The sequence below is a fragment of the Saccopteryx leptura genome, chromosome 6 (genome assembly GCF_036850995.1).
Source record: "Saccopteryx leptura isolate mSacLep1 chromosome 6, mSacLep1_pri_phased_curated, whole genome shotgun sequence".
NCBI lineage: Eukaryota > Metazoa > Chordata > Mammalia > Chiroptera > Emballonuridae > Saccopteryx > Saccopteryx leptura.
In genome coordinates, this window is record NC_089508.1 from 75,437,236 (window position 1) to 75,449,518 (window position 12,283).

Here is a 12,283-nt window from a genome sequence, read left to right on the forward strand (position 1 = left end):
TTGTGTGACACAGTGAATAGCATTATCTGCTAAGATACACATGTTTAATGTCACTGAAAAGAAAGAACTGGGACAGGCAGCAGCTTTAATCAACAATTGACTAAAACTCCCAGCCCCTGGGTGAGAGGTCCCAAGTGAAATTTCTTTTTTTTTTAAGGAATTTCCTAACAATCTCTTTTTTAATGTTTATTTTATTCACTTTAGAGAGATAGGAAAGGGGAGAAAGAGAGACAGGAACATCAAGCTGTTCCGGTACGTGCCTTGACCAGGGATCAAACCGGTAACTTTTGCTCTTCCAGACGATGCTCCAACCAACTGAGCAATCTGGCAAGGGCCCAGGTGAAGTTTCAAACAGCCAAAGGAAGGATGTCATCTTGAAAACTAAACCCCATATGACCTGCTTGGTACTGGCTGGTACAAGGGGTCAGTCCCTTCAGAAAGAAAATCTGCTCCTCCGTCAGATGTGGTCTCTATAAAAACCTAATTACTCACTTCTGGAACACTGAAATTCACCATTTTGCCCTTTTGTTAATAATAACTAAAGTGAACTTTTAGGAAATTCATGAGAGAAGCAGCTGAATAACATAATTAAACTCCTGAACCCAATTCAGATCATTAAAAAGTTTTTCAGTAACTGTCAAGCTACTTAAAATTTTCCCCCATCCATACAATTCTGACCTACAGCAAAACTTTTGAAACAAATATTTTTATTTAGAGGCATCAAGAATCGTAGTCCTATAACCAGGAAAATAGACCCCTACCTTGCCTTTCTGATGGAAAGAAATTAGCTTTGTTTTTATTTTTATTCAGAATTCTACAAAGTCGTGTGGGGTTCAGCTGAACACAGGATGTGGGCACAGAACCCAGGATCCCTTGGGGCTTAGTTGTTGCTGACCTGTAGTACTAATGTGCTTGTTTTTGTTATTGTTTTCTTCTCTTTTTATTCCTCAGCTTCTGAACCAGTTTCTTATTAGAACAGCCAAGAAGATGCAAGATTGTTTGTGTAACTCATGGAAATGTGTTTTTACCTTTAAGATCTAATTTCCATATTTACAGGGTTCTCTCATCACTCAGAGCTGGGTAGCAGACCTAAGCTCATGGGACACAGGAAGGGCAGGCATCGCCAGGTGAACTGCAGGGATCCCATGTGCACTCCCTGAAGCGCTTGGTTGCTAGGTAATCTCCCCAGGATTCACCTATGTGCCTATCCAGTTTTGATGGAGCAGAATTAGGGATTGAAGGGAACATAACCACACAAAGTTCCTACTGTAGCTGTGGAAAATAGGGATCTTCTTTTTAAAGGTCTACTCCCAATAAACTGTAATCAAACCTTGACTGGTGAAAGATGCAGTTTATTTCTTTTGCCCTTTTAAGAGTTTTCTTTATCGTAAGATTATGTTCTCATGTTTCTATCAAGATGCCATTGTTGGGGGATTCTGGCCCTTTAACAGGAAAATAGGGGAGGGGCTGGGACCCTTAAAGCCAGAGGCAGCAAGACAGCACTGGGCCAGGCTTCCATGGCTAAAGTAGGCAGAAAGGACAGCAGCCGTCAGGTGGTAAGTGTCAGCAGCAAGGCCGCTGCGAGGCCCCCTCACTATGCACAGATGGAGGCTGGTGGTGTCTGTGTGATTGTGCTTCTCCGCTCCTGAACCTATGTCCTTTCTTCTGTCCTTCTGCAGGACAGCTGTCTAGATCTGGGCTGATAAGGTCAGAGGGTCGGGGTTCATGGCAGTCTGAGAGCCAAGAGTCCTGCTTCTTGAGATCCTGGGCCAAGAGTTCCCTGAAAGTCTTGTCAGGGGATGACCATGTTTTAGGCTGCCATGCCTTACTGAGGAGGAGGATGCCTCTGGGTCTCTTCCCTGTCCTAGGTTTACCTCCCAGAGGCTGACAGGGCTCTCTCACCAGAGGACGCAGCCGTGGAGGAAGTCCGCCAGCCTGCAAAGATGAAATGTCTTGAAGGTACCCCCAAGTGGGCCGTAGTATCTGGATAAAAAGCATGGATATGGGTTTGTGTGTCCAGAATTGTTGGGAGTGATTCCAAACTCTTCCACTTGTTAGCTATATCATGCTGGGTGACTGAAATCATTTTTCTAGGCCCCCTTTTCTCACTTTCAATGTGAAATGATCAATAACAGGCCTGTATGATACGTAGTTATAAGAGTTAAATGAACACATACTTGTAAAGTATCTGGCATACAATAGGGCTAAATTGCAGCGAGTTAGGATAGCTGGAACTTGGTTGATTAAAGAGGCACAGAAAGGGCTGTTAGGTAGAGGAGAGCAGGTGGAGGAGCCTGAAGCAATTGAAAAGGGGATGGAGAAAGTGAAGGTGTCTGGCCCCTGCCAGGTTCTGTTTGTTCTAGTGGAGGACAGGTAGGGCCTTCTGGAGTAGCGAACTGAACCCTTAGAGCAGGAGGAATTGTTTGAAGGTGGTGCTGGAGACAGCTAATGATAGAGTACTACTGAGAAACAGCCTCTCTAGATGAGACTCCTCACACCTGAGCTTCTGTTTACTTCTTCAGGCCATCACTTACACCAAGGCCCAGGCAAGTCCTGTGGACCCTTTGCTCCGGAGGAGGAGCTGATGTCTGCATCCCAATTGGAGGAGGAGGAAGAAAATGAGGAGGAAGAGGAGAATCTAGACCCGGACCTGGAGGAGGAAGTAAATGAAGAGGAGGAAGATCTTGGGGATCCAGCTGGCCTCAGTGCTGTCCATAACAGCCAGGTACCTTGAGGGTCAGTTGTCCTAAACTGTCTGCAGCTCACAGACTGTGGTTAAATATCCCTCTCCTCTTCTCCAGGCAAATACGTTTTTTATTTCAGGCTTGAACTTGAGTAGGGACTCTTTTCTTCCTTCCCTCTTTCCTCCTGTCATCCACTTAGTTTCTGATGCTGTCTTCACCTTAAAAACCAGGTCCTGGCCCTGGCTGGTTGGCTCAGTGGTAGAGCATCAGCCCAGCATGTGGATGTGCCAGGTTCGATTCCCGGTCAGGGCACACAGGAAAAGTGCCCATCTGCTTCTCTACCCCTCCCCCTTTCCCTTCTCTCTATCTCTCTATTCCTCTCCTGCAGCCATGGCTCAGTTGGAGCAAGTAGGGCAACTTGCTCCAGGTGCTGAGGATGGCTCCATGGCCTCCCCTCTAGAGCTAAACATAGCTCAGTTCCTGAGAAATGGAGCAACAGCCCCAGATGGGCAGAGCATCACCCCATAGAGGGCTTGCCAGGTGGATCCAGTTAGGGCACATGTGGGAGTCTGTCTCTCTGCCACTCCACTTCACTTAAGGGAAAAAAAAAAGGTCCTGTCGGGGCTGTGTGTCACCTATAAGTGTTGGTCCTGCTCCTGGTGCTGAAGGTGAGTGATCTTTCTGGGCCCATGTCTCAGCAGTTCATTCCTGATACGTATTCCCTTGGATGCCCACAGCCAGTGGAGACAGACAAGGATTCCCATGTAGAATGAAGTGAGAAGTGACTCAGACTCTCCTTCAATCTACTCCTGAGATCAGTCTTGCTTCCCCTCAGGGAGGGAGAGGGGCCTTGGCCTAGTTGACTTGATTGTGAGGGAGGGTCAGGTTACCACTGTCCTGGGTATTGGAAATGGTTGGCCTTGCTGTCCCCCTCTCCCCACCTGCCATGGACACAGGTGAATTTAGAGGACACCACAGAGGCTCATTTGAGCCTGACTGCTCTTCCCTTCTGTTCCAGAGAGATCTTCTTAGCTCTCCTGGAATCAAGGCGTCTGGTGTGCTGGGGATGTCACCTGCCTCCTTACGCTTTCAATGGCAGGTGAGTCGCTCCAGTCTCCACAGTGTGAGGAAGTGACTGGGTGCTGCAAAGCATGCCGAGTGTCTCTTATTTCCGTCTTGTTCGGTCGTCTGCTCTTGACCTTGCTCTGGAGAAGCTCCCAAAGTGAGGTGTAGGCATGGGAAGTGGGAGATGCCGGCATGTAGGGAAGGTTGGTAAATGACAGAGGTGGTACTGGGATGGCTGGCATTCATATGACAAACTAGATCCCTCGTTCTACGTTCTACGTCCCAGCATTGCAGCAGATAAGCAGCACTGAGCTTAGGGCTAGAAAGAGCGCTTACCCTTCAATTAACTGCATAGTGAGAACGTGGTTTGGGGTGGAAGAATTGCAGGAGATACTGCAGGGAGGAAAGGAAATTGCACTCCTGAGGAGGGCTTCAGGTGAGTCTGAAGAGAAACAGCTAAGCATTGCCCATGTGGCTGAAGGCACAAAGGCCTGAGAGAAGACTACGACAGAGAGACAGCAGGAAAAGCACATTGTCAGGGACTGAAGAGCTGCTCCTTAGGAAGTGACAAACCCTTTCAGAAACAAGAACGGGATCCACCAACTGGTGACCTTACAGCTGGCTTGACTGTCCCCTGAGACAAGAAAATATCTGGTGAGGTTCTTGAGGGAAAAGGCAGGTGAGAATGGAGAGGCAGGGAAGGCACTCAGCAGCAAGAGCAGCATCTGTTGGTGTAGATAGTCTTCTCCCAAACCTCTTAATGCCTCTTAGACCCTGGACTACTTGTCGCCAGTCCCTTTCCGGCCCGCCCTTCCCTGCACCAGCTCTCCAGTGCGGCACTTGGGACCTCAGCTGCTCTCACCAGACCCGTCTCTCTTCTGCAGCCCACCAGCCTCATGGCCCCTTAGGTTCAGGTACTGGTTCAGAGTGCCAAGCAACCCAGCGTCCACACAGCCTGAGCTCCTCTCCAGAGGTCTCAGGAAGTAGTGACTGAGGAGGGGTGGGGCCGCTCTACCAGCTGCCACAGATAAATACTTACGGAATCTTAATAAGGAAAGCGTGAGGTAGAGCCCAGCCCCTTCTGCCTCAAAGATGAGCAAAGGTAACCCTTACTTGAGGGTTACTTGGCATAGCAGAACTGAGATTAGGACTCAGAACTCCCAACAACTGGGCTAAATGGTTCTCTACTGTGTCAAGATTTCCTGCAGCCAAATCGCAGAAAAGTACATTTTGGAGGGGAACGCAAGCCCTGTTGAGCTAGGATTGTGATGTTTTCTGTGGCCGACTTTGAGGAGGCACATAAACAGTTTCCTTATGTGCAGCTGGGGTCACCAGAAGCTAAATGAGTGGAGGGGGTAGGGAGCTGAGACTTTGCTTTCAGCCAGCCCGAGTTTCTTTCTAAGTCTTCCCAGTCACCTGACCCAGCTGCACCCTCAGCACCAACGGATCTTGCAGCTGCAGCAGCATAGTCGGACATCAAGGTAAAACCTAAACCAGCAGTAGGGTGAGGGCACCTCACCGACATGCTGGGTCTTTCCCCCAAAGCCCCTGCACAGCGAGGACTCCTACAGCACTGCCCACCCCTGCACTCTCTCCTGTCCTTCCCAGACCTCTCCACTCCCTACTCAGGAAGTTCACTGTGGCAGGGTGGGTGGGCCTAAAGGGATACTGCTGGCTTCAAGTCCCCCAGCCAAGAAGCCTTGGTCTCAGCAACCAGACCCCTATGCTAACCTCATGACCCGAAAAGAGAAGGACTGGGTGATAAAAGTGCAGATGGTCCAGCTGCAGAGTGAGAACCCCTGCCTGGATGACTACTACTACCAGGTGAGCCGTGTGTGCTCTTCCCAGACTCTGACCTTGGGGTCAAAAGGGCCCGGACTCTGTGGGCTGGATCAGATCCTCCCTTCAGCTTGTAGGGGCCATATTTCTAAAGTTGACATTCCAACCTCATTCACCCCTCTAGTCTCCTACTTCTCAGCCAAATGGGGTCATTTACAATTCCCCAAACACACTGAGGTTTTGTCTCCATCCTTTGCCAAGAATTTCCTCTATTCAGCCTAGGAATATGGACTTTTCCACCTTTGTATACTTTTGTGAGTCTTTAGAAATGTCTTGTTATAAATATTCATTTACATACCTTTTACTTTTTGATTGAAAACCCAAGGATCTTAGAAAGAGACGGATTTGATTTGTTGAATTGAACAAATGATGGCAGACATTTCCATTCATTTCCTCCTGCTTCCTATCTCCCCTTCCTTTACGGGGACGATCTTTGTGTGTGGGTTTTTGATTGTCCAAGTTTTGTTTCACTTACTCCTCAACCTCCATGAGCCCCCTACCAAGGTTCTCGCCTTTATGTCCTTCCTGTTTAATTTTGTTTGTTTGTTTGTTTGCTTCCAGCCTGCTTCAAAACTCCTCTGTCAGGATCACTGAAAATGAATACTTTTATACCCTGGCCTTCTTTGGTACTGCTCCTAAAGAAAGGAGCTTTGTTCAAATCCTTGTTCGGCTCAGAGTCAATGGCTTTATTTTACCTTGGGATTTTACAGATTTCTTTTCTTTTTTTATTGATTTTAGAGAGAGAAAAATCAATTTCTTCCATTTATTTATGCATTTGTTGGTTGATTATTTTCTTATATATATATTTTATATTAAAGAAATCTGTGCCCAGACCAGGGATTGAACCCACAATTTTGGCATATTGGGATGATGCTCTAAGCAACTGAGCTACCTGGCCAGGGAACAGATTTCTTTTAAGAAAATATTAGAGCTGCTGAGAAAATCCTTAAATATCAAACTGGCCTAGAGGCCAAGTGACAATAGCACTATCTCTCTACTCCACACTACTGATGGTCTTCATGCCATCAGATAGTCTGACTTTGGAAAGCACAGGTAGAATCAAAATCAAAACGAGGAGGTGAAGGATATGAGGTGTGCAGTGTACAACTTGGGAACAAGGAATTCAGGAAGGTTGTAGATGCTGGGACAGGTTTGCTTCCTGGCTTTCCACTTTTCTCTCTGCCTTTCTATCAGACTTGGTAGTGGACCCTAGCTTTGAAGTCCTTAGTATGGGGGTCCCAGGACAGGTAGCATGAGGCACAGTATGTTTAAGATATTTTAAAATGATTGCCAATGGGGCCTAAGAGGCCAGGAACATTTCTGGAATGGGTGTGTTGAGAAGTTGCACTTGAGAATTTTAATTGTAAATTCAGAAGATGAGAATACATTTTTACATCTCATGGATTCAGAAATATTATCAGAAACTAGAGAAGAAGGAGGCAGATGAAGAGCTGCTTGGACGAAGGAGCAAAACTGAGTCCCTCAAGCTGGTAACGCCTTACATTCAGAAGGCAGAGACTTATGAGTCAGGTAGGACCTCGGCTGACCTGCTGGGTTGGGCTGTCCATCCGGGTGGACAGAGGGTGGAAAGGGGAGGGACATACGCCTGTCCTGACTCCTCTCGTGCAGTGGTTCGAATCGAGGGTTCCCTGGGCCAGGTAGCCGTGTCCACGTGTTTTAGCCCTCGCAGAGCTATTGATGCTGTGCCCCATGGATCTCCAGAGCTGGTAGGAGCATTATCTTCCCAGAACCTTTTTTCTCCTCTCTGTTTTGGAGAAAGGTCTTGAGCACCCTCATGCTTGAGTACAGATTGTGACCTAAGAGGGAGGAAGAAGTGTGGTCAGAAAGTGGAAAGGCTCGTTTTAGTCTTTCCAGCTCAGATTCTCTGGAGGCCGGGCTGCTGCTGTGGGGTTAGGGGTGATGGCTGGGACTTCCTTCTAGGAGACGGGAGCTGCAAGCAGTCAGAGGCTTCGGATGTTGTCCTGGATTGAGAAGGTGAGATCAGCTCCTTAAGAGATGAGTTCCTAATTTACCCTTGAAAGTGGGATGTTGCTCAAATTGACCTCTTCTTCCTCTTTTCCTGTCAAATCCCCAGATGTTTCTTCAGTTACTAGAGATAGAGGAGGGTCAGAAGAATGGGCCTCCACAGCCCTGTTACTCTGAGCAGCAGAGAAACCAGGTCGAGAAGCTCTTCCAGGCCTTAAAGACCCAGGAGTGGAATAACCTGGAGTAAGTGCGGGAGGGTCACGCCTAGCCCAAGAGGGGGAGGATCGGCAAAGACGTTGGCTTTGCTTCAGCCCCTCCTTTCCGGCATGTCGCCCTCTCCTCTGCACTGCCCTGAAAATATTCTCTCTCACTCCTAGGGAGGCAGCAGATGGCTTCCTGCAGGTGCTCTCTGTGAGGAAGGGGAAAACCCTAGTGGCCCGGCTGCTCCCCCTCCTGCCCCAGGATCGGGCTGTTAGCCTTCTTCTGGCTATCACCCACCATCTGCCCTTCCTTGTCAAGAGGGATGCAGCTGACCAGGTACCATGGCATTAAGTGGAGAAAAGGATGGTTTCATGGATGGGTTAGGGATCTTTTCTCCTCCTCCAGTTCCCACCCCCAGAGATGCCAGAGAAGGTGCTGGGCAGTGAGGGGTGTCGACCCTGCCACCCTCAGGTGAGCGAGTTACAGGATAAACTATAGGAACAGCTGGTCATCTTTGGGTATAATGAACAAAAGAAAACACACAGGCCTTGGCTGCACAGGTGAGATTGTGCGCTGTAAAGGGTGAGAAAATACGGACTCCCTGACAAGTGTTGAGGCTTGTGTTGACTTTCCTAGGGAAGGCATCCTAGAACAAGTACATGTTGAAGGACTTGTGTTGGGAACAGGCATTAGTGGGGATAGGTCTGGTAAATAACCTGATCAGGTAGGTGACAGAGGCAGGTCAGCAAGAAAAGGGATCAGAGGCAAGGTAGGAGGAGGTAAAGTTATAGTAGAGTCAGAGAGGCAGGCACTCATTTACCTTCTTGCAGGTCCTACAAGTGTTATTCAAACCTCTGGGCAAATACATCAGTCACTTGACCTTCCAAGAACTCCTCCAAGGACTTCAGGGATTAGTGCTTCTCCCACCTGGCTCCTCAGAGCGACCAGTCACTGTGGTGCTTCAGAATCGGGTAACATATCTGGGAGCCTTTTCTCTTTGCATAGATGGCCTCCAGGTGGTATCACTGGCAAGGAAGAAATGAGGGACTGTTCTCATCTCCCCAGTCTTCTCATCTCTGCAGCTTATCTTCTGCAGTACTTATCAACTTCCCGTGAGCACTAGGATCACCTTGAGAGCTTATGTGAACACCAGTTCTCGGCCCACTGTCAGAGAGTCTCCTTTAGTAGACCGAGGGGAGGCCCACACATCTGCTTTTGTAACAAGCTCTCTGATGACGGTGCTGGTGTGGACCTCTAGAGCAAAGTTGGTTTTTGTTTCCCTTCTGGAAAAAAAAAATCTGAACCACATCACCCATATGTGTGTTTATAAGTCATTAATATGTAACACTATACTAATATTAGGTACATAAGAAATACAAAGCAGAACATTTTAAAAGATGAGACTTTAGACATAAAGTTCTGATCTCTTCTAATATGCCAGAGAATTGCCTATGAACCCCTTTCCGAAGATCTTTGCCTACAGCTGTGCTTCTTAAAGTGGGATCCACAGACTACTTGTGTCAAATTCCTGGGTCCTTTCCTGATCTACAGACTCTGACTCCTAGGGGCAGAACCCATGAGTGTGCATTTAGTCAGCTCCTCAAAGAACCTTTTGAAAAGTTCAGAGCAGTGATTCCCTTTGAAAGGTCTAAAAGTTCTTTGGCCAGCCAGTGTAATATCTGAGTTTAATGGGTACTGGGTTCCATTTGTACATGTAGAATTGCCCTTTTAGTTGGGACAACAGCCAGGGAAGCACCAAATGCCTGAGGTGAACTCATTTTTCCCTGGACACTTGATCATTTGCAGTTTGGAATATCTTTGCTCTATGCCCTGCTGAGTCATGGAGAGCAGCTGGTATCCCTGGATCCATCCCTAGAGGAATCCAGTAGTAACCATATAGCTTGGTAAGATCAAAATGGCCTATAAATACTTCAGTACCTCTGGGATGTGTTGACTGGGCCAGATGAGATATTTCCTGAATGGTGTATTCAGGCATCAGGGAGGAAGCTGGTCAAAAGGAAAACTAGCAGAGCTATTGCTGCTCTGCCTCCCAGGCCCCTGCCTTAGTCCCCTAGAACGTTATTTTCCATGGGAGGCAGTGTACATAGTAATTAAGGGGACACGCTTTAGTGTCACACAGATCTAGGTTTGAATAATGCCTCTGTCACTTATTAGCACTATAACTTTTGAGCATGTTATTTACCTTCTCTTAGCCTGTTTCCTCATTTATAAACTAGGGATCTAGGAATGACAGTACTACCTACTTGGAGTTCTTAAAATTAAGAGAGAAGATGTATAAAGCACTGAACAGTGCTCTGGCATATACCAAATGTGCATGTTTTCTCTTAATTGTTACATGCACAGAGGGTGATAGTGGTGGAAAAGGATAAAGACGTTGGCCTTAAGTGTGTTTCCTGCATAAATACAAATGCTCTGGTGTATTTCCTCCTTGGCCTTCCAGGACAGACATAGTGATTTGGATCGCCTGGGAGATAGCTCAGTTGCCTACAGCCTCTCTGGCAGAACCCCTAGCCTTCCCCAGCAACCTTCTTCCCATGTTCTGTCGCCATGTGGACAAACAGTTGGTACAGCAGCTAGAAGCTACGATGCAGCAAGCTACGGCAGAAACAAGGTTATACTTTTGTTAGACATAACGAGGCCTTATCCCTTCTTCAAGCCTAACCTAGTTTCTGTCACTTACTTTTCTATTTCTTTTAAACCAAGAGCATGTAGAATAGTTTGCTTTTAGAAGTAGTTCCAGAAATTCTGGCATATACTGAGTAACCAGTTTACCTCAAGTTAGGGCCCTATGGCCTGTTTCTTCAAACAAACCATTTGATTCCTAGGTGCTTTGGTCATTTACCATGTTAAGCTATTTAAGGACAAGACTTAATTTGAGAAACTGAATTGTTCATTCAAGAAACACTTGAGGGACAACTATTCCAAAATATAAATATGAACAACATGGAGGTCATCTCTGTCCTCAGAATTTATGATCAGGTGGAAAGAGATAGTAATTAAACCACACTAATACTTTAGAAAATGGAATTGTTTGCAGTTAACACCTGTTTTCTTTGTAGGCTTGCCTGAATCTACTGACCTCATTGTTCTGGAATCTGTATATGTGGGAAAAGTTTAACCATCAGACACTAGCTATATGGGCTATGTCTACAGGGATCCAAGAGTCTGAAGACATTTCTTATGCCTTGATATACTGGAGGACCCTTCCCAAAACATTTTCTTATGCTTTCTTCAAAAACCTGAATAATATGCCTAAAAAGGCAGAATATAGTAAGGTATAATTAAAGAGATAATATAATTATGTGTTGAAACTTGTTTGTAAGTTAGGAGGTGTAATAAAAGCCATTTGCTTAAGTGTGAATGCTCTAAGAATGTTGTTAATATAAGGGATAAGGTCTTGTTATATCTAACAAAAGTATGACCTTGGGAATTGCTTCAATGTTGCCATTTTTTATAAACATAAGCCTAAACTGAGCTAAGAGAGTTGAATATAAATATCTCTTTCAGTATATGAAATGTTTGGTTTAACTAGATCAGGGATTGGGAACCTATGGCTCGCGAGCCAGATGTGGCTCTTTTGATGGCTGCATCTGGCTCACAGACAAATCTTTAATAAAAAAAAATAATAACGTTAAAAATAAACATTCTCATATATTACAATCCATTCCTTTCCTACCGCTCATGTTCATGGTTGTGGGTGGTTAGAGCCAATCACAGCTGTCCTCCAGGACAACAACAAATTTTTATTGGATAATGCGTAAAGTACACGGGTTGTTGTATGGCTCTCACGGAATTACATTTTATTTTATTTTTATTTATTTATTTATTTATTTATTTTCTGAAGCTGGAAACGGGGAGAGACAGTCAGACAGACTCCCGCATGCGCCCGACCAGGGATCCACCCGGCACGCCCACCAGGGGCGACACTCTGCCCACCAGGGGGCGATGCTCTGCCCCTCCAGGGCGTCGCTCTGCTGCGACCAGAGCCACTCTAGTGCCTGGGGCAGAGGCCAAGGAGCCATCCCCAGCGCCCGGGCCATCTTTGCTCCAATGGAGCCTTGGCTGCGGGAGGGGAAGAGAGAGACAGAGAGGAAGGGGGGGGGGTGGAGAAGCAAATGGGCGCCTCTCCTGTGTGCCCTGGCGGGGAATCGAACCCGGGTCCCCCGCACGCCAGGCCGACGCTCTACCGCTGAGCCAACCGGCCAGGGCCCGGAATTACATTTTAAAATATGTGGCATTCATGGCTCTTTCAGTCAAAAAGGTTCCCGACCCCTGAACTAGACAAACAAGGTTATGCATTCATCAGCAAACACTGGAGTGCCTTTATGAACCAGGAACCATTATAGGTGTTAGGGTAATAGTGGTGAGGAAAGAAAAGTCCCTGCTCTTCTGAAACTTACATTCTGTTTGCACAGGGACTAACTGCAAAATGTCAAATAGTTATAAATACCATGGCGAAAACAAAACTTGGTGATGAGTGACTGGAG

At 46.7% G+C, this 12,283-nt stretch overlaps 1 protein-coding gene across 1 annotated transcript; it reads left to right on the forward strand.

Moving 5' to 3' along the window:
- The first annotated feature begins 1,928 nt into the window (after nt 1–1,928).
- Nucleotides 1,929–10,423, forward strand: PATL2 (PAT1 homolog 2). The gene is made up of 14 exons (XM_066343628.1): nt 1,929–1,959; nt 2,523–2,725; nt 3,703–3,783; nt 4,521–4,663; nt 5,153–5,230; nt 5,432–5,573; nt 6,998–7,118; nt 7,218–7,315; nt 7,530–7,583; nt 7,684–7,817; nt 7,952–8,111; nt 8,606–8,746; nt 9,582–9,679; nt 10,237–10,423. The coding sequence occupies exons 1-14, from the start codon at nt 1,944–1,946 to the stop codon at nt 10,421–10,423; spliced, it is 1,656 nt and encodes a 551-aa protein (XP_066199725.1). The 5' UTR covers nt 1,929–1,943.
- The last annotated feature ends 1,860 nt before the right edge of the window (nt 10,424–12,283 follow it).